Raw genomic sequence first — 22317 nt, 5'->3', positions numbered from 1 at the left:
GTTCAGTGAGTTTTGCCCACCCGTTGGGACAGCCGCTTGTCCGGAAGAGTATCGGGTCTCCTGCTTGAGCAACGAAGGGTTGGACTAGATGACCTTCAAAATCCCTTCCAAAGCCTGTTGTTCTGTGATAATAGTTTTCTTATGTGGATGGATTCTGGAGGGACCTTCTGAAGGGGCCGCCTGAAAACCCTTTGCAGAGAAACAGACACCCGTGTTTAAAAAAAGCCCACGTCCCGCCATCGTTAGCCGTGACGACAAAATCTCCCGTTTGAGGAGGACACAACCCCAGCCGTAACTCAATCCACAGCAGGAGTATAAAATAGTGGTGAGCAACTGCTGAGGAATGGAGAACGCCGGTATATTTATCCCTTGAACATGCGTTCAGAAAGGACATTGCCCCTCGCTGCTAAAAGAGGAAACTCGGCGGAGAAATGCAGAATTGTCTTCGGCGACACAGGCAGAAATCTTTGTAAATCTGAATGCAAACTGCTCTCTCCCCAGGCCCCACTCCACCCTCCAGGACTGAAAATACAGAAACACAAAATGACAAGAGTGGGAAATGAAATTTTCTCACAAGCCAAAAGAAGTTCTTGGGAATCTCTGGCAACCGACTTTCTCTCTTTGACGTTAAAAATGAAGAGAACGGGATAACGGAAGAGATGGAAGGGACCTTGGAGGTCTTCTAGTCCAACCCCCTGCTTAGGCAGGAAACCCTACACCACTTCAGACAAATGGTTATCCAACCTCTTCTTAAAAACTTCCAGTGTTGGAGCATTCACAACTTCTGGAGGCAAGGAGTTCCATTGATTAATTGTTCTCACTGTCAGGAAGTTTCTCCTTAGTTCTAGGTTGCTTCTCTCCTTGATGAGTTTCCACCCGTTGCTTCTTGTCCTGCCTTCAGGTGCTTTGGAGAATAAGTTGATCCCCTGTTCTTTGGGGCAGCACCTCAAATATTGAAGACTTGCTATCATGTCACCCCTGGTCCTTCTCTTCATTAGGCTAGACATATACCCAGTTCCTGCAACCGTTCTTTGTATGGTTTTAGCCTCCAGCCCCCTAATCCTCTTGGTTGCTCTTCTCTGCACTCTTTTTAAGAGTCACAACTTCTCTTTGACAAATGGTTATCCAACCCAAGAAGAGGTTGGATAACCATTTGTCTGAAACGGTGCAGGGTTTGCTGCCTAAGCAGGGGGTTGGACTAGAAGACCTCCAAGGTCCCTTCCAACTCTATTATTCTATTCTATTCTATTCTATTCTAGTCTAGTCTATTCTAGTCTATTCTAGTCTAGTCTAGTCTAGTCTAGTCTAGTCTAGTCTATTCTAGTCTAGTCTTCTATTACTTCTATTTCTATTCTGTTCTAAATTCTATTCTATTCTCCTTCCTTCTTTCCTCATTCTGTTCTATTCTATTCATTCTTATTCTATTCGTCTTTCTGAATTCTAATTTTATTCTTCTTATTCTATTCTATTCTCCTTCCTTCTTTCCTTATTCTTTCTCTTCTCTTCTCTTCTCTATTCTATACTATTCTATTCATTCTTATTCTATTCTATTCTCCTTCCTTCTTTCCTTATTCTATTCTATTCTATTCTATTCTATTCTATTCATTCTTATTCTATTCTTTTGTCTTTCCGAATTTTATTCTTATTCGATTCTATTCCCCTTCCTTCTTTCCTTATTCTTTCTCTTCTCTTCTCTTCTCTTCTCTTCTCTTCTCTTCTCTTCTCTTCTCTATTCTATACTATTCTATTCATTCTTATTCTATTCTCCTTCCTTCTTTCCTTATTCTATTCTATTCTATTCTATTCTATTCATTCTTATTCTATTCTTTTGTCTTTCCGAATTTTATTCTTATTCGATTCTATTCCCCTTCCTTCTTTCCTTATTCTTTCTCTTCTCTTCTCTTCTCCTCTCCTCTCCTCTTCTCTCTTCTCTTCTATACTATTCTATTCTATTCATTCTTATTCTATTCTTCTTTCCGAATTCTAATTTTATACTTATTCTTATTCTATTCTATTCTCCTTCCTTCTTTCCTCTGTTGTTCTGTTCTGTTCTGTTCTGTTCTATTCTATTCTCCTTCCTTCTTTCCTAATTCTTATTCTTATTCTATTCATGGCAACCATAACTGAAGGCAATATTCCAAGTGTGGTCTCACCAAGGCATTATTAAGCACCACTAACACTTGGTGTCACCTAAAGCTGAAGTACCAACTTCCAAACTGGGATCAAAGCAATCAGGACTCAGCTACAATCCCTTCTACACCTCTTTCTTTTTTTCTTTCTTTTTTTCTTAAATGGGGAATAAAGTTGAGAGGGATTCCTGCAGAGCCTGGAAAGAAGCCAGGCCTCACCCTTCCCGTGTTCTCCTCCTCGAGAAACTGGCTTCGGGACAGCGACTCAAGGCCACGACAAGGTCTCCCTTCCGTGCCAGATTGTACAGCCAACGAGAGAGATTTCTTCGGAGGCCGCGTCAGAAAAAGAACTCGCTCGCCTGTGTTGGAGAACCAGATGGAGGCGGAATATTTATTTTTCCAACTGACCGCAAAAAAACCAAGAAGCGGGCCAGTTAAGATGCCTCAAGAGAACGGAAGAAGAAGAAGAAGGGACCTCGGAGGTCATTTAGTCCAACCCCCTGCTCAGGCAGGACGCCCTCTACCATTTCAGACAAAACGGTAGTGGAATCTCTTCTTGGGAGCACCCACAACTTCTGGAGGCAAAAGGGGATTGCGTGACCCCTGGGACAGTGTGGCCGTCATAAATACCTTGGTAGTACAGTGGTCTAAGGCACCCTGTTATTAAGCTGGTTATTAAGACCAGCTGGCTGCAATTACTGCAGGTTCAAATCTCTCCAAGGCTCAAGGTTGACTCAGCCTTCCATCCTTTCTAAGGTAGGTAAATTGAGGACCCAGTTGTGGGGGCAATAAGCTGACTTTGTATAAATATACAAAAAGTATGAAGGCTATTGCTTAGCACATTGTAAGCCGCCCTGAGTCTCCGGAGAAGGGCGGCATATAAATCAAATTAAAAAAAAAAAAAATACGAGCCAGCTGCCCAGCATCTGAATTACGTGATCGTGGGAATGCTGCAATGGTTATAAGTGTGAAAAACGGTCGTAAGTCGCTTGTAATTTTGGTCCCTAAATGAACTGTTGTGAGTCAAGGACCAACTGTATTAAGCAAGGGCAGAGTGTATAACCACAACACACACAGAGATCAGCTAAAACATTTAATTATTTACAACGCTGATTAAAGTTGTTTTTTTTTTTTAATAGTTTTAGCATCTCAACAAGCCTGCTCAATCAGAAGATGACTGAGCATATTGCATTAAACGTAGGAAACGAATGAATTCAGGAGCCGAGTTGCATACGGATATTTAAATCAGAGGAAAGAGAAATTAAAACAGAAATAGTTAAAAGCAAATATAGAAGCGGGAGTGGAGATGCAGAGGAAAAACAAACAAGAACCAAGCAACTAAAATAACAATGAAAGCATTCTGGAAATCGGCAACGGTTCTCATTTGTTAAAAAAAAAACAGAAACGAAACTTTTAACCACACAGTTGCTTCTGCTGGTGAACGCAAAGTACAGTAGCTGTTTTTGGGTTTTTTTAAAATACCAGAAGGCGCCCAGGAGCATCTTTTAGAACTGTGAGAAGCATTTTGACTTGTTAGCTGGAAAAAGTGCTACTAAGATAGAAGCCTTCTGGGATTTTTATTATAAAAATATTAAAAGAGTTTAGTAGGAAGCAAAATTGGCTAGCAGGTGGAAAAGGCGCTGTTAAAAGACTCCTCCTGATTTTTATTATGAAAACACTGAAATGTTATTAAAAGAAAGAAACTAGCCGGAAAGGGGGTTACTAGATTCCTAATTATTATAAAAATGTTAAAAGTGTAATAATAAAAGACATAAAACGTGCTAGTGGAATATAGAAGAACAGAGTTGGAAGGAAGCTTGGAGGTCTTCTAGTCCAACCCCCTACTCGGGCAGGAAACCTTATACCAGGTGTCAGCAACCTGCGGCTCTAGAGCCGCATGTGGCTCTTTGGGCCCTCTGCTGTAGCTCCCTGTCGGATGATCCCACCACTGGCTGGCCCCGCCCCTCGCTCTCCCCTCCCAGTCACTCCTCGCCTGGCCTGAGTAGGTAAGGGTGACGGCGGGTGATGGAGAAGTGGCTGGGGCAGAGACAAAGAGATAGAGAGGGGGGGGAGAGAGAGAGACGTAGAGAGATACAGAGAGAGAGAGACATAGAGAGATACAGAGAGAGGCAAAGAGAGAGACATAGATACAGAGAGGCGAAGAGAGAGACGTAGAGAGATACAGAGAGAGGAGTGAAGAGAGAGACACAGAGTGATACAGAGAGGGGGAGAGAGAGACAGAGAGAGATACAGAGAGAGACATAGAGAGATAAAGAGAGAGAGGCGGAGAGAGACAGAGAGAGATACAGAGAGGGGGAGAGAGAGACATAGACAGATACAGAGAGAGAGGCAAAGAGAGACATAGAGAGATACAGAGAGAGAGGCGAAGAGAGAGACAGAGACATAGAGAGATACAGAGAGAGAGGCAAAGAGAGAGACATAGAGAGATACAGAGAGAGAGGCGAAGAGAGAGACATAGAGAGATACAGAGAGAGAGGCGAAGAGAGAGACATAGAGAGATACAGAGAGGGGGAGAGAGAGACATAGAGAGATACAGAGAGAGGCAAAGAGAGAGACATAGAGAGATACAGAGAGAGAGGTGAAGAGAGAGACATAGAGAGATACAGAGAGAGGCGAAGAGAGAGACAGAGACATAGAGAGATACAGAGAGAGAGGCAAAGAGAGAGACATAGAGAGATACAGAGAGGGGGAGAGAGAGACATAGAGAGATACAGAGAGAGAGGCAAAGAGAGAGACATAGAGAGATACAGAGAGAGAGGCGAAGAGAGAGACATAGAGAGATACAGAGAGAGAGGCGAAGAGAGAGACATAGAGAGATACAGAGAGGGGGAGAGAGAGACATAGAGAGATACAGAGAGAGAGGCAAAGAGAGAGACATAGAGAGATACAGAGAGAGAGGCGAAGAGAGAGACATAGAGAGATACAGAGAGAGAGGCGAAGAGAGAGACATAGAGAGATACAGAGAGGGGGAGAGAGAGACATAGAGAGATACAGAGAGAGAGGCAAAGAGAGAGACATAGAGAGATACAGAGAGAGAGGTGGGGAGAGAGAGGGAAGGGAGGGAGGGAGAGATGTCAAAAGGTTTTTGTGGTTCCCGGTGTTTTTAACAACTGGTTCTCTGCCCTAATGACCGGCTGGGTAGGCGTGGCTGGGGGGGGGTCATGTGACTGGTGGAAATGAGTGACGTCGAGTTGGCCCCACCCACCCAGGTTTTGTGGCTCCCGGTGTTTTCTTTTCTGTGGGAAAACGGGGCCAAATGGCTCTTTTGAGTGTTTAAGGTTGCAGACCTCCTGCCTTATACCGTTTCAGACAAATCTCTTCTTTAAATAATAAATAAATAAATAACTTTATTGTCATTGTACGTGTATACACGTACAGTGTTGGGAGCATTGACAACTTCTGGAGGCAAGCTGTTCCACTGGTTAATTTTTCCCACTGTCAGGAAACTTCTCCTTAGTTCTAGGTTGCTTCTCTCCTTGGTTAGTTTTTCTTCTTGTCCTGCCTTTCAGTAACCGAGTTGGAAGGGACCTTGGAGGTCATCTAGTCCGACCCCGCAGGAGACCTGTACTAGGGATTCGAACCGCCGAACTTTCTGATCGACAAGCTTGGCGTCTTAGCCCCTGAGCCACCTAGTCAGCGGCTGAAAGTCGTCGAAGTTGGAAGTTAAGACTCCCGGTTACTAAGATAACTCTGCTTCCATAATATCTTGTTTATTAACACAAAAGAGCCGAGCAAACCTCCAGGCAACGGGGAAAGCCAGATTCCCTTAACATCCGTGCTACTGACTTAACACCTGCGGAGAGTCACTTTAACAACGGGCGGCAAGAAAGGTCGTAAAACGAGGCAAAATTCATCTCACGTTAACTGTCTCCCTTAAGCCCCAGCAATTTTGGGCTCCGTTGCCGTCGCAAGACGAGGAATTACCGACGGGCTTAAAATTTGACCTTAAAATGACTTTATCCTCTGCAGTTTTGAGACCCCGACGTTCTCCGCTCCCTTCCCCCCACGCCACCCCCATCCCCCTTCGAGAACCCATGTCCAAATTTCACCATTTGGAAAGCAAAGGGGAATTTCATCCCGATCCAGCATTTTTTGAGAAAGGTGGGGGGGGAAAGAACGTGGCTATTCCTGCCAAGGAATTCTTGGCCGGGCCTGCATTCCAGTTGATTTAAAACAATGACCAGAAAACAGCCAAGGATGACATCAAACTTCCTCCCTGCACCGCCCCAGCTCCTTTCCTTCACCTCCACCCACAGAGTTCGTGCACAACTTCTCCAAAATGCTATTTGTACCACGCAGGGGCCGCTCCTTACTGGAATGCGGGGATATACCTTGGAAAGCTGATTTCTAAATCCTATATCAAGGGGTTTTTGTCTTCAGGTAGAACAGAACAGAGCTGGAAGGGACCTTGGAGGTCATCTAGTCCACCCCAGGCAGGAGACCCTAAACCATTTCAGACAAGCGGCTGTCCAATCTCTTCTTAAAAGCCTCCAGGGATGAAAACACCCATAACTTCTGGTGGCAAGTTGTTCCACTGGTTAATTGTTCTCACCGTTAGGAAGTTTCTCCTTAATTCCAGGTTGCTTCTCTCCTTAGTTAATTTCCATCCATTGTTCCTTGTCCTGCACTTCAGGTGCTTTGGAGAATAATAATAAGGGTTGGAAGGGACCTTGGAGGTCTTCTAGTCCAACCCCCTGCTCAGGAAGGAGAGCCTATGCCATTTCAGACAAATCTTTGTCCATTCTCTTCTTAAAAGCCTCCAATGATGGAGCACCCACAATTTCTGGTGGCAAGTCGTTCCACTGGTTAATTGTTCTCCGTGTTAGGAAATTTCTCCTTAGTTCTAAATTGGCTTCTCTCGTGGATTAAATTCCACACTGCTGGCTTATATTGATCGTATCCAAGGTCCCTCTCTCACAGTTACTGTTTTAGGAGCCAGGTTTCGCCCAATCTGTGCTTGTACCTTTGGGTTTTTTTTCCTGCCTAAGTGTAAAATCTTGCTTTCCTCCACATTAAATTTCACGTTGTTGGATCGGGCCCAGGGTTCAAATCTGTCAAAGTCTTTTTTTGGATCCTGAGCTTGGTCTTTCTGGGCTGTTGGCTATTCCTTGCCAGCTTGGTTTCACCTGCAAATTTGACCAGTTCCCCTTCTAGTCCCTCACCGAAGTCATTTCTGAAGGCACAGAGAGGCACACAGAAAATGCTTTTAAAAGCTTTTTGACGAAGAGGTTGTAGAAAAAATGCTTTTAAAAGCCTTTGACGATCCCAGCTGAGCCACGCAATCATCAGAGGCTTTTTTTTTTTACTTTTAAAAGCATTTTTTCGGCAGAAGAGGTTGTAAAAAAAAATGCTTTGAAAAGCCTCTGACGATCCCAGCTGAGCCGCACGATCATCAGAGGCTTTTTTTTTTACTTTTAAAAGCATTTTTTCTATAACCTCTTCGAAGAGGCTGTAAAAAAAATGTTTTTAAAAGCCTCTGACGATCCCAGCTGAGCATTTTTTTCGGCGGAAGAGGTTGTAGAAAAAATGCTTCTAAAAGTAAAAAAAAAAAAAGCCTCTGATGATCATACGGTTCAGCTGGGCATGGCGGGGGCAGAGATTTTTGCTACCGGTTCTCCGAACAATCCGCCACCATCGCTACCGGATCGGGCGATTCGATCCGAACCGGGAGCATTTCACCCCTGCCATAAATTGAAGACTCCCTGTTACCAAATGGTCGTTAGGCGAGGACTGTACAGAAAGCTGGGGTGCACCAGCGATGGGGGTCACAGAGATATTCCGTTTTTTTTTCTAACGGGACTCAAAGGAGTTAAACTTATCTTTGCAAAAACGAAACTATCTGAGGAAGTGCCAAAAATGGCCTTTGCTTTGAGCGTCAGGCGTCGGTCCAAGTCCAGCAAGACAAAACCAGCTCTGTTGTTTTTTTTTTAAAACACGGGAATTGAATCATTTCGGAGCAGAGAAAAACCTCTCCGTGCGATGGGGAGGTTTTAGGCCCGCTGACCATCCTTCACAATGGTATAAAGGCACAAAAATACAAGGGTATTTTAGAAGACATGAGATACGTGAAGCTTTATGGTTGAATTGGGAGAAGGTCAAAAAAAATATCATTATTTGAAGATTCCAATCTGGGTATCTACAATTGAAGCTTTTTCATATCCAGTAATACTTAAAAGGGAACAAATCATTAGGTAGAGTGAATCGTTCGGATGAAAAGGGTGAACTTAAATTAAAGCAGGAATTAGAAGATCAGGGATATAAGACGGACAGGTTTTCATATATGCCAATATTTTCTAGATATCGAGAAGATCTCAAACAAGAAGGTTTGTATAATGTCCGGCTAATTTAGACAAGATTTTAATGGGCTCTGATGATCATATCATTAAAAAGTTGTATGGATATCTGTTAGAAGTAAAACTGGAAGAACAACAAGTTAAAGAATCAATGATAGCGTGGGGGAAAAAAATTTGGTTATGGTATTGATTTAGAGAAATGGCCAAAATTGTGGCCTCACAATCAGCGGTGGGTTTCAATTTTTTTTACTACCGGTTCCTGTGGGTGTGGCTTGGTGGGCATGGCTTGGTGGGCATGGCAGGGGAAGGATACTGTAAAATCTCCATTCCCACCCCACTCCAGGGGAAGGTTACTGCAAAATCCCCATTTCCTCCCAATCAACTGGTACTTGGGAGGCAGAGAATAGATGGAGGTGGGGCCAGTCAGAATTTTTACTACTGGTTCTCTGAACTACTCAAAATTTCTGCTACCGGTTCTGCAGAACTGGTCAGAACCTGCTGAAACCCACCTCTGATGTAGGGGCCTCCAGGTAGGGTAGGGTAGGGTAGGGTAGGGTAGGGTAGGGTAGGGTAGTTAAGTCAAGTCAAGTCAAGTCAAGTCAAATCAAGTCTAGTCTAGTCTAGTTGTGGGATTCAAGTACTTTAACAGCTGGTTCTCTGCCCTAATGATTTCTTCCAAAAACCAGTTTGCCAAACTGCTCAGAAAGTTAACAACTGGTTCTCCCGAAGTGGTGCGAACTGGCTGAATCCCACCACTGCTCACAATGCGATCAGGGCCAGATGATTCATGGCAGATGGAATTCAAGATCATCATCTAAATTCATTAGACTTGTGACATTTTTTCACAGTTACGACCATTACTGCATCCCATGGATGACCACGTGATCAAAATTTGTGACTATCGCTAAGTGCTGTATCTTATAGAATAGAATAGAATAGAATAGAATAGAATGGAATGGAATGGAATGGAATGGAATGGAAATAGAATAGAATAGAATAGAATAGAATAGAATAGAATAGAATAGAATAGAAAAGAAAAGAATAGAAAAGAAATGAGAGAAAAGAAGAGAAAAAAGAAGAGGAAATAGAATAGAATAGAATAGAATAGAATAGAATAGAATAGAATAGAATAGAATAGAATAGAATATAGAATGGAATGGAGAATAGAATAGAATAGAATAGAATAGAATAGAATAGAATAGAATAAAGAAGGAATGAGAGAAAAGAAGAGAAAAGAGAAGAGGAAATAGAATAGAATAGAATATAGAATGGAATGTAGAATAAAATAGAATAGAATAGAATAGAATAGAATAGAATAGAATAGAATAGAATAGAAGAAAGAAGGAACGAGAGAAAAGAAGAGGAAAGAGAAGAGGAAATAGAATAGAATAGAATGGAATGGAATGGAATAGAATTCTCTATTGGCCAAGTGTGATTGGACACACAAGGAATTTGTCTTTGGTGCATACACTCTCAGTGTACATAAAGAAAAAATAAATTTTTAATCGTCAAGAATCATAAGATACAACACTTGGTGATAGTCATCGGATACTAATAAGCAATCACATCATACTAGGAAACCAGAAAAACAGTGTAAACTGTAAAGAATGATGCATGATGAATGTACTTTTATGATGACTATGATCATGGTTTAATCACTTATAGCTTTTATGTACACTGAGAGCTTACGCACCGGAGACAAATCTCTTGTGTGTCCAATCACACTTGGCCCACGAAGAATTCTATTTGGATGCTTGGCAACTGGCTCTCATTTATGACGCTCCTGGCGTCATGTGATCCAGTTTTGTGACTTTCTGACAAGCCAAGTCAATGGGGAAGACGTATCCGCTTAACGACCATGTGACTAATTGAACAACTAGGGCTTCACTTAACAACACGGCCCTTTAAACCTGCCAAGGTTGAGAAAAACTGGTCCAAAATACCCCTCGGTACATAAATTTTCAGGGTGGGAGAAAAGCAGGGGGAAGGGGAAGCAAGCTGAATTCCATTGATTGAAATCTGGGATCCATTTTTGCAGATGGTTTAAGAGGCGCTGTCGGGCCAGGCCAAAAGGAGGGAGTCGACGCAATCAATAAAATCAGCCTAATCAATAAAAGATGTTGTCGAGAGACAGGAATAACGAAATATACAACTTGACGAAGGCATCCAAAAATAAACCGCGCGGAAACGCCATATGTGAATCCATCATTCATTGGATTGAAGACGCATCTCGGGTTTTGTGGGATAAATAAGAATTCTTTCAAAAGCAAGAGGAAAAGCTGGGTTTGGAGGCAGACTAAGTGTCTGTCTGTCTGTCTGTCTGAGATATACTATAACGCCGTGATGGCGAAACTATGGTTTTTCTCTCTCTCCAGGCTCCAGAGTCTTTCTAGGAGCCTGGGGAGGGTTTCAGATTAAACACCCCTTTTTAAAAAAAAAGAGAGAAAGAAAAGTCGCTTGGGAAAAGCCTCATTTGGATGATTGAATGGCTGGTGTTGCGGAATTGCAAATATTTCAATTTATGAATTTATGGCATGCCGACAGCTGTAGCTTGTGCCTTTGAATCCCCGGGGTCTGGAGCAGATGAGTGTGTGTCTCTTTGGTGGGTTCACAAATGAAGTCAAAGTCTTTGTCCTTAGCCAAAGTAGTGGTCAGAACTACGGGGGAAACCGTTCGGGGAAACCGACGACAATGCGAGGAAGATACGGGAGGTCTGAAATCCAAGCCCCGAGCAGGAGACCGGAGCAGGTATTCTAAAATATCTCGTTTTTTTTAAATGACTGCTATGATGATACAAGGGAATGCATTATTTATTTACTTGTATCCTCCTTGATTCTATTTACAAATAAATCAAGGGTTAAATATATTCAGCGTACTTCCTGCCCCTGTAACAACAACTCTTTGGAGATAGATGTGAGGGAGGGAGGGAGAGAGAGAGAGACTGGGGTGAAGTGATCGTGCCTGCTTTCATGCCTAAAGTGGGACTAGAATTCCCAGTCTCCTGGTGACCGGCCCAATGTCACCCCAGCCAGCTTTCATGCCTAAGGTGGGACTAGAACTCCCAGTCTCCTGGTGACTGGCCCAAAGTCACCCCAGCCAGCTTTCATGCCTGAAATGGGACTAGAATTCCCAGTCTCCTGGTAACTGGCCCAAAGTCACCCAGCTGGCTTTCACGATTAACATGGGACTAGAACTCCCAGTCTCCTGGTGACTGGTCCAAAGTCACCCAGCTGGCTTTCATGCCTAAAGTGGGACTATTTATTTTTATTTTATTTTATTTTATTTTATTTATATGCCGCCCTATCTCCATAGGACTCAGGGCGGCTCACAACAATAAAATATCCAATAAAACATGTTAAAATACATGTTAACTCCCCCAGTCCAGGTTGAACAACCATGTCTTTAAATCGCGGCGGAAGGTGCGGAGGTCAGGGGCCAACCGGAGCCCCAGAGGAAGTTGGCTCCAGAGGGTGGGAGCACCCACAGAGAAAGCTAGAACTCACCATCTCCTGGTTATTGGCCCAAAGTCACCCACCTGGCTTTCATGCTGAAGGTGGGACTAGAACTCCCAGTCTCCTGGTGACCGGCCCAATGTCACCCCAGCCGGCTTTCATGCCTGAAATGGGACTAGAATTCCCAGTCTCCTGGTGACTGGCTCAAAGTCACCCAGCTGACTTCCATGCCCAAGGCGGGACTACAACTCCTAGTTTCCTGTTGATTGGCCCAAAGTCACCCAGCCGGCTTTTATACCTACGGTGGGACTAGAATTCCCAGCCTCCCAGTTTTTAACCTGGTGCCTAAACCGCTAGTCCACTCTGGCTCTCCTCACTCCGAAAGACCTTTTCTTAATCCACGGTCCTTTACAACATCATGAGCGCTGCCGTTTTCATTCCTCCGGTAAAAATGGAAGATGATTAATTAAAAGGGCAGAACCGAGTCGCGGATGCCAGCCAACTGTCTGATGGGACTCAGCATCTCGACGGGATTTATATCTCTGGGCTTGTTTTAGATCCGGCTTTTCTGTAGGCGTTACAGCCGATTTTAAATTAGCGCTGCAATTTAATACTCCAGGTCTAGGAATAAAATGAAGGCTTTTCCTGGAGAACACTGGTTCTCCGAAACCGTTGGCTTTAATTACAATTCAACGTATGTCACTAATAAATAAAAGAGTTAAAAGAGCAGAGTTAAAACCTCTGCGTGCTGTCACCCCCAGCCAAGGTCCAGAGTTCAATAATGATTTACTTCACTCAACTTTCCTGGAACACACGCACAAAATGAAACCCTTTCTAAGACTCTCAGGGAGATGGGCCAGTTTGCAATTTAGTGCATCCCTTTTTAAGTCTGAGAAAGAAGAAAGGGAAGTAGAGTGTCCGGAGATAAAGCAGGTGTTGCTTTAAAAAAATGATGGCAGGATGGTATGCAGAAAAAAATAATACAACATATACATACACACACACACACACACACACACACACACATATATATATATATACACACACACACACATATATATATATGTGTGTATGTATTTCTCTTTAGCCAGGTTCTACCTACGTAAACCAAGATATTATGCAACCTATCTTGGTTTACGTAGGTAGAATCTGGCTAAAGAGAAATACACATAAAACCTACGAAATAGAAATATATATATACATATACATATATACATACATACACACAGACACACACTTCCAATTTTACATGGGAGAAGACCCGAATAACCAAAGACCTACATACACACAGATATATATATATATATATATATATATATATATATATATATATATATATATATATATATATATATCTGTGTATGCATACCAGTAGATAGATAGATAGATAGATAGATAGATAGATAGATAGATAGATAGACAGAGGGAGAGGGAGGGAGGGAGGGAGAGAGAGGGAGGGAGGGATAGAGATAGATAGATAGATAGATAGATAGATAGATAGAGGGAGATGGAGGGAGAGAGAGAGAGAGAGAGAGATAGGGATAGATAGAGGTAGATAGATAAGATAGATAGATAGATAGATAGATAGATAGATAGATAGATAGATAGATAGATAGATAGAGATAGAGGGAGTGGGAGTGGGAGAGAGAGAGAGAGAGAGAGAGAGAGATAGGGATAGAGAGAGAGAGATAAATAGAGATAGAGATAGAGGTATATAGATAGAGATAGATAGAGATAGAGATAGAGAGATATAGATAGATATAGATAGAGGTATATAGATAGATACATAGAGATAGAAATATATAGATATAGATATTTGGCGAAGAGGTTGTAAAAAAATGCTATCAAAAGGCTCTGATGATCCCAGCTGAGTTGCCTAACCAGCAGAGGCTTTTTTTTCTTTTAAAAGCCTTTGACGATCCCAGTTGAGCCGCACGATCATCAGAGGCTTTTTTTTTTTTTTTTACTTTTAAAACCATTTTTTCATTGGAAGAGGTAGAAAAAATGCTTTTAAAAGTTTTTTAAAAAGCCTCTGACGATTGTGTGGCTCAGCTGGGCGTGGGGGTGGGGAGCGATTGTTGCTACCGGTTTTCCAAACCACCCACCTCCATCGCTACCGGATCGGGCGATCCGGTCCGAACTGGGAGCATTTCACCCCCCGTCTTGGTCCCATTCTCGTTGGTTCTGGAATGAGCCCCACAGAATCCGGTGCCATTCCATAGGACGGGGATGGTTGACCTTTTTGGCGCCGAGTGCCCAAATCGCACACACATGCACGCATGTGAATGCACACACACATGCCCGAAATCCCAAAATGCAATGCGAGCATCCCCCCCCCACGCATATGCCCTGCCCCTGCGCATACACACCATCCCCTGCGCATTATTATTATCCTGTTTTGCGCCTGGAAAGCCTCCTGCGCCAACCTCCAACCCCCGTGTATGCGCGCGAGTCCCCACATGCACGGCAGGGACCCGAAGACCAGCTGGCTGGTGGGAGGTGCGCACGGGCGCATGCACGATGCAACTGGGCTAGGGCAACAGCCGCGTGGCGTGCCCGCAGAGAGGGCTTTGCATTCCACCTCTGCCACGCGTGCCATAGGTTGGCCATCCTGGCTATAAGATAAACCACAAACCACATTCCACAGCTACAAACCACAAGGTTTCACGCCCAAATTTGATGGAAACTTTCCTTTCCCGTAAAAGAAAAAGAACTAGAGAACATCGCTCAAAGCGAGAAGCCACTTTTCCACTCTCTCTCTTTTTTTTTTTTTGAATGCTCTTTTTTGTAAGCTGGATATTAGAAAAAACAATGGGGGGGGGGGCAGAAATCCAAACTTTTGTTGGCAACTCTGCATTCTAACAAAACTCTTGCTTTGGATTTCCTTTTTCTAATGTAGCTTCCTTGCTAATAGATTCTTCTTCCTTGGGGATACGTAAACACTAGGGAGGGGGAAAAAAAATTCAACGTGTATCAAAGCAAGCTTAAAAGTCATGCCTAAATATTTTGACTGGGGAAAGGGATACTTTTTAAGGAGTTTGCAGGGGGAAAGGCACCATCAGCCTGGTGTGGTGGTAGTGGTGGTGGGAACTTTGCCGGATGGATGGGGGGGACGATGGGTGTTGTGATCCAAAGCCATCAGTTGGGGGAAGGGGTGTCTGGGGGAACGACGGGTTCAAAGGGTACCCCTCGGTGGGGGCTTACACAACCGACAGCGAGGAACAATTCATCGGCTTGCCTTCAGAAGTTGTGGGTGCTCCATTACTGGAGGTTCTGAAGAAGAGATTGGACTTCCACTTGTGTCGGGAATAGAATCAGGTCTCCTGCTTGAGCAGGGGGTTGGGCTAGATGACCTCTGAGGTCCCTAGGATTCTATACGATTTTTCTATTAAGCCTAAAATGGATTTAGGGACTTTTGGAAACTGCCTATATAGAACGAAGGGGTGGAGAGGCGGCCGGGAAAACTGGGATAATATTATCTATTGATTTGAGGATGAATACATGATATAGGAGAGTAGAAATGCTTAACCCACATCTGGAGTTTAAGCCTGTGTTGTGTGAACCTGGCTCAGCCCCCCAAAGCAAAAAAGAAAAAGAGGGGAGGGGGCTGAAAGAGGGAGAGCATTCCGAGGGGGTGGAGGGCAAAATAGGTGAACTTGAAGCCAAAGGGTGGGGGGGTGGAGTAGGTAGGGAGGGTGAAGGCAGAGAGAGAGGCTTGGGGAGGGGGCTTCCGCATGGCAGGTGGAGAGGAGGGGGCAGTTTTTTGATCCAGTTTAAACTGAACTCCGAAGAGTCGAGAACTGGCCAAAAATTTAATTTCATTTATCGCATTTCTATGCCCCCCCAACTCCCGAGGCAGAGGAAGAGGAGAAGTTTGGGGGACCCACAAGGACGCCCCCTTCCCCACCCAGAAGCAAAGCAGGAGAAGGCACGGGACTACCCCCCCCCCAGTTAAAAAAAAGTCAATTTGGGAATTTATGGGGGGGTGAGAGAGAGAGAAAGAGAAAGAGAGAGAGAGAGAGATCGGGAAGCGTCCCAAAAACGGAAGGGAAGTAAGATTTCTCGCAACACTTCAAAAGAAGTTTTGCGATTTAAGACAAACAAACAAAAACGAAGCGGACGCCTCCCAGCGAAAGGGATCGGGAGGGGGAAAGGAGAGTAAGCAAGGCGATCGCAGCCCCCGAAAGGAAAAAACCCCACTTGGAAAAGTCAAGGGAGCGCTCCACAAAGGGGGAGAAAAAAAAACCAGGGAGGGGAGAAGCGACCCCAAGAGAGAGAGAGAGAGAGACCCCATCCCCAATTCAAGGCAGCAAAGGGAGAGGGGGAGGAGAAGGAGACCCTCCCCCCCCAAAAAAGAGAGAACAAAGTAAAGAGGTTTCCAAGAAAGGGGAAGAGAGGAGAGGGGAAAGAAAGAGAGATGGGCAAGAAAGCAAAAGCAAAAGACCCTCGCCCACCCACCCACCCAAAAAGAAAGTAAGGGGAGGGGGAATTGGCGCGTGGCTCACCCAGATCGTCCATGTTGCTGGTGCTGCTGCTGCCGCCGCCCCGACTGGAGCTGCTGCTGCTGCTGTTGCTGATGTCCCGGGAGCGCGCGAGGGCGCGTGCCCGCGAGCCCACCGAGGTCCGCCCCCGCCGCGCGGGCGCCAGCTGGATCGCGGAGGGGAGAAAAGGGAGGGGGGGAAAAGGAGACCTCGCGGGGTCTCTGCAGCGCTTAGCGTCCCCTGGCGGCCGTTTTTGGGAATGGCAAGGGAGGGGGGAAGCTTGCACCCCCACCCCACCCCACCCCCCACCCCGATGGGGAATGCGGGAATTTAAAATAAAGCCCGCTTGGATTTCGTTGCTCTCTTAAAGAGCAAAGTTTCTCAACTTTGGGCAACTTGAAGACGGGTGGACTTCAGCTCCCAGGATTCCCCAGCCAGCATGGTTAGCTGAGGGATTCTGGGAGTTGAAGTCCACAAGTCTTAAAGTTGACAAGGTTGGAGGCTTTCTTCCCCCCCCCTCCTTGCTCTGGATCAGACTTTCTGGTGGACTTCAACTCCCAGAATTCCCCAGCCAAGCATGGCTAGCTGAGGGACTCTGGGAGTTGAAGTCCACAAGGTTGGAGACTTCCCCCCCTGCCGTTAGATCAATCTTTCTCAATTTTTGGCAACTTTAAGATGGGTGGACTTCAACTCCCAGAATTCCCCAGCCAGCTGTGCTAGCTGAGGGATTCTGGGAGTTGGTCCACAAGTCTTAAAAGTTGCCAAGGTTGGAGGCTCCCCCCCCCCACCTTGCTCTGGATCAGACTTTCTAGTGGACTTCAACTCCCAAAATTCCCCAGCCAGCATGGCTAACTGAGGGACTCTGGGAGTTGAAGTCCACAAGGTAGGAGATTTCCCCCTTGCCGTTAGATCAAACTTTCTTAACTTTTGGCAACTTTAAGATGGGTGGACTTCAACTCCCAGAATTCCCCAACCAGCATGGCTAGCTGAGGGATTCTGGGAATTGAAGTCTACAATGTTGGAGACTTACACCCCCTACGGGTGGACTTCAATTCCCAGAATCCCCCGGAACACATGCTTCACTGATAAAACATGGCTTTAAAAAGCCCATCTTAAAGAGAGTTCCCCAAGGTCAAAAAACGAATTCTATATAAAACGCGTCGTTCAAAACCACTAGCTTAAAATGGCTTTTTCAAGCAGCTAGTCCTCAATTTTATTTTATTTTTTTCAATTCTATTCTTAAAACCAAAGTATTCAGTCTCCGTAGAGACTGTCAAAAATTGCCAATGCCGACTATATTTCAAGTCGTCATGGCGGGGTATTGGGAAAAGTTTTCAATTAGCAATAATCGCGCCTCGGATAAACCTCATTGGCTACGATACTGCCACTGCGCAAAGCTAACGAGATCTTCCCGATCGTTTCGGTGCCGAACCAGGCAACCATGAATCAACCCACGGTGAGCCCCCAACTCAGTCTTATAAAAGCGATCATCCGCTTTGTATCCTACACACCGATACATTTGAGCTCTTATTTGTGCACGTTGGAAGGGAAAAATCGCCCCTATTGCCCACTCCCAAGCGGATCCGGTGCTGCAAAGGCTTCTGGGAACCGTTATGTTAATTAGCGCAAACGTCACATTCGGAAGTAAGAGCTGGGTGGAAAAGGGGGGGGCAAGAGAGGGCGGGATTTACCTGTGAGCTACAGAGCTGCATTGAAAAGGATGCATAGAAACATCAGGAAAAAAAAAAAACTAGGAATAGATCTCTCCATTGCAACATTAACAATGTATACAGGCTGCCAACAGAGCTGGGCTGCAATAAACCAGGCGATCACTAGAGAGCAGTTAAGTGCTCCATATCTCTCTGGGGCCATCTAGTGGCCATTGGGAATATTGCAAGCAAGAATGGAAAGAATTCTCCAAAAGAACAAAATATGGAGGTTTTTAATCTACTATATTTCAAATCTGAAATCTGGCTGGGTGATTTTTTTAAAAAATATTTTTTATTATAGTTTAAAAAAAAAAAAAAAAGACAAATGTATAATAGTTTTTCTATCATGGTGTAACATGACCAAAATATCCATGTATATATTTATTTATTTATTTAATCAAATTTCTATACCACCCTACTCCCGAAGGACTCAGGGTGGTGAACAGCCAAGATAAAATACAGATAATATAAATATATACACCAATAATCAGAAAGTAAAAATAGAAAATATTTACAGATTCTTATATACAAATTTACATTTCCAAAACTTATTGACGGCGCTGAAAAAGTGACTTTTTCACACTTTAGGACCGTTGCAGCATCCCCATGGGCACATGATAAAAATTCGAATGCTTGGCCACTGGTTCATATTTATGACGGTCGCTGTATCCCGGGGGGTCAGGAGAGGTAATCCCCCTTTTGAGACCTTCTGGCAAGCCAAGTCCATGGAGGAATCCAGATTCACATAATAACCATGTGACAAACGCAAGGATTAATTTAACAGCGGTGGCAAGAAAAGTGGCCGAAGCTCAATTAACAAATGTTTCACTTTAGCGACAGAAATTTGGGGCTCTGTTGTGATTGTAACTCAAGGTCTACTTGTATTAGGTAAGTTCATGGCCTTGGTTTTACACACACACACAGATCATATAATCGTGACATCAATAGTGATAGGGGCCTGGGGTGCAATCCCAAATTATCTGGGGCACAACGTGAACAAAATCGGCATTGACTTTTTTAGTTTTTAATGGTTATTAATTGTTTAGTTTTAATTTGTTAATGGGTTTTAATTCGCACTGTTTTAATTCGGGCCAAAGTATATAATTCTTTTAATTAATTTTAAATTTTGTATTGTTATGTATTTTAGTTTTGGCTGTGCACTGCCCTGAGTCCACTAGGAGAAGGGCGGTATATAAATTGAATAAATAAATAAATAAATAAATAAAAATTGACAAATTCACCATCGGTCAATTGCAGAAAATAGCTTGACTTGGAATCGGCCTGCAATGAGCCTTTTAACACCAACGAAAGGCCACAATCTGCCTCCTCTCCCAGATCCTTGGGAAGAACTCGATAGGTGAACCAGATCCAGACTAAGGAGAAACTTCCTAACAGTGAGGACAATTTGAATATTGCTCACCTGCCTGGAACCTTCACTGTATTTCAAACATCAATACATGAGAGAAAATAATTTCTGAGTGCTACACAAAACTTGTCGGACAGGATAGTTAATCTTATTCCCATTTATAAGGAAGTAAATTCCATTGAACTCGGTGAGTTTACCGGCGTCAAGATAGAAAAATAAGGGTGGGGAATAGAAAGAAGGAAGCTTTAAACCTTACAAGTCACAGAATGATGTTATTTGGGAAAACGTTGCAGCTACTTTCACAGGGACGTAAGGCTTCCCGGTTCATTTCTCCTTCTACAGCAAGGAGAGCTTTGTATAACCTTGTTTATAAAGTTAGGATTGAAATTTAATCAATCTACCCTAAATTAGGGGACGCGGTGGCTCGGTGGCTAAGACGCTGAACTTGTCGATCGAAAGACGGTTGGCAGTTCAGCGGTTCGAATCCCTGGTGCCGCGTAACGGGGTGAGCTCCCGTGACTTGTCCCAGCTTCTGCCAACCTAGCAGTTTGAAAGCAGGTAAAAAATGCAAGTAGAAAAACAGGGACCCCCTTTGGTGGGAAGGGAACAGCGTTCCGTGCGCCTTTGGCGTTGAGTCATGCCGGCCACATGACCACGGAGATGTCTTCAGACAGCGCTGGCTCTTCGGCTTTGAAATGGGAATGAGCACTGCCCCCTAGAGTCGGGAACGGCTAGCACATATGTGCGAGGGGAACCTTTACCTTTACCTTACCCTAAATTATGCAAATAAATAGTAGGTCAAGTTAAAGACCTATCACTTAAAAATCTGCGAGCTGGAGATGGAAAGAAGACAAAATCACCTTCATTTTTAAATCTTCAGGGTTTCCACCAGAGCTGACACAGCCAAAAAGCTGGGGGTTTTTTTATGTACAGTTAGTCCCTCAATTTACAACAGTTCCATTTAGTGACCGCCCAAAGTTACAACGGCACTGAAAAAAGGGACTTAGGACCAGGTGTTTTTGTTACATATGTAAATGCCTAATGTATATGTCTCTGTATATATTTATGGTTAACTCCCACTCTGTCTACATCATCCCCAAAACCACTCCTACTTACCTCTGACCACTCCTCCCTTGTATATATACCGAACCCTCCCTGATTCTTGGTTCTTCCTCTGCATCTCCTGCAAGAGATCAGATATGAATAAATGAATATTATTATCATCATAAAAGACTCTGAGTAATTATTGGGCAAGATCCTCGAATTCTGACAGTTTTTTTTTTCACACTTACGACCGTTGCAGGATCCCCATGGTTCCATGATGAAAATTCAGACGCTTGCCAACTTGGTTCGTACTTATGACGGTTGCAGTGTCCCGGGGTCATATGATCTCCACGATTCGCTTAACGGCAGCGGCAAGAAAAGTTGTAAAATCGGTCAAACTCACTTAACAAATGTTTTCATTTAGCAGCATAGATTTGGGGCTCCATTGTGGTCGCAATTCGAAGATTACCTATATGTTATGGGGCAAAATAGCTACCTTGATCCTTGTTTACGGGACCTGTACCACATCTAAAACTCACACCCTAAAAGAGCCAAGCTCCCACTCTTTTGCAGTGCGGTCTCAAAACAAGGCCACAAGGCAAGATGCAGCCTTCCAACAGGTAGAAATCATATGAAACTTGTTTCAACGGTTCGTATGTCCAAGAAGACGGATGTAATAAACTAACAGATAACAGATTAACAGAGTTGGAAGAGACCTTGTAGGTCATCTAGTCCAATCCCCCGCTATTTCAGCAAGCTGGCCTGGCCTAACTCCCATCTTTTAAATTTTTAAATTTTTTAATTCGTGATTTTACAAATTGGGTGTTTTAATCTGTGTTTCGGCCGAAATATTTAATAATTTTAAGGGATTTTTTAATATTTGTATTATCTGTATTTTATCTTGGCTGTTCACCGCCCTGAGTCCTTCGGGAGTAGGGCGGTATAGAAATTTGATTAATAAATAAATAAATAAATAAATGCAGGAAACCCTACACCATTTCTGACAGATGGCAGTCCAGTCTCTTCTTAAAAGCCTCCAGTGATGAAGCTCCTGCAACTTCTGAAGGCAACTTCTGTTCCATCGGTTGATTGTTCTCACTGTCTGGAAATTTCTCCTTATTTCCAGGTTGAATCTCTCCTTGGTCGCTTTCCATCCATTATTCCTTGTCTGGCCTTCGGGTGCTTTGGAAAACAGCTTGACCCCCTCCTCTCTGTGACAGCCCCTCAAATATTGGAAGATGCTATCCTGTCTCCCCTGGTCCTTCCTTCACTAGACTAGTCAGGCCCAGTTCCTGCAACCGTTCATCGTATGTTTTAGTCTCCAGTCCCCTCATCATCTTGATTGCTATTCTCTGCACTTTTTCTACAGTCTCAACATCTTTTTTACAGTGTGGTGACCAAAACTGGATGCAGGACTCTAGGCGTGATCTTACTAAGGGTTTATAGAGTGGTATTAGTGCTTCCCTTGATCTTGATCGTATCCCTCGATTGCATTGGCTGTTTTGGCTGCCGCCAAAATGAACTAGATGCCCTCTGCACACTCTCAGAGGCATCCTTGCCTAGACATCCTCTCCAGCAAAGCTAGCAACACTCTGAATAAGTGTTGTTTTTCATTGTTGTGGATCACTCTTTCTCAACTTTGGCTCAACTTTTAAGACGGGTGGACTTCAACTCCCAGAATTCCCTCAGCCAGGATGGATAGCTGAGGGAATTCTGGGATATTGGAAGCCGACCCATTTTAAATAAAATAAAATAAAATAAAATAAAATAAAATAAAATAAAATAAAATAAAATAAAATAAAATAAAATAAAATAAAATAAA

General features: G+C 43.8%; 1 protein-coding gene, 1 long non-coding RNA gene and 1 other non-coding gene across 6 annotated transcripts in view; 1 reads left to right on the top strand and 2 right to left on the bottom strand.

Moving 5' to 3' along the window:
- The window catches only part of PXN (paxillin), a 71085-nt gene extending 50221 nt beyond the window's left edge, over nucleotides 1-20864 (bottom strand). The window contains exons 1-2 of one of the 4 annotated variants that reach the window (XM_060685148.2): nucleotides 20744-20864; nucleotides 20568-20634 (exon numbers count right to left, since the gene is read on the bottom strand). In XM_060685148.2, the coding sequence (XP_060541131.2) occupies nucleotides 20568-20634; nucleotides 20744-20836 (160 nt within the window). In that variant the 5' untranslated portion in view covers nucleotides 20837-20864. Of the gene's footprint in view, nucleotides 1-16400; nucleotides 16545-20567; nucleotides 20635-20743 lie in introns of those variants that run through there. The other 3 variants (XM_060685151.2, XM_087880542.1, XM_087880543.1) reach the window with 3 other exon arrangements.
- LOC148111657 (uncharacterized) lies at nucleotides 8386-10638 on the top strand. The gene is made up of 2 exons (XR_015730297.1): nucleotides 8386-8473; nucleotides 10482-10638. It is a non-coding gene; the product is annotated as an uncharacterized LOC148111657 (long non-coding RNA).
- LOC117659641 (U4 spliceosomal RNA) lies at nucleotides 17635-17775 on the bottom strand. The gene has a single exon (XR_004589482.1). It is a non-coding gene; the product is annotated as a U4 spliceosomal RNA (small nuclear RNA).
- Nucleotides 20865-22317: the final 1453 nt, after the last annotated feature.

This window comes from Pantherophis guttatus, chromosome 17 (assembly GCF_059756535.1).
Source record: "Pantherophis guttatus breed Tessera chromosome 17, ASM5975653v1, whole genome shotgun sequence".
Classification (NCBI taxonomy): domain Eukaryota; kingdom Metazoa; phylum Chordata; class Lepidosauria; order Squamata; family Colubridae; genus Pantherophis; species Pantherophis guttatus.
This window is presented reverse-complemented; position numbering and strand designations above follow the sequence as displayed.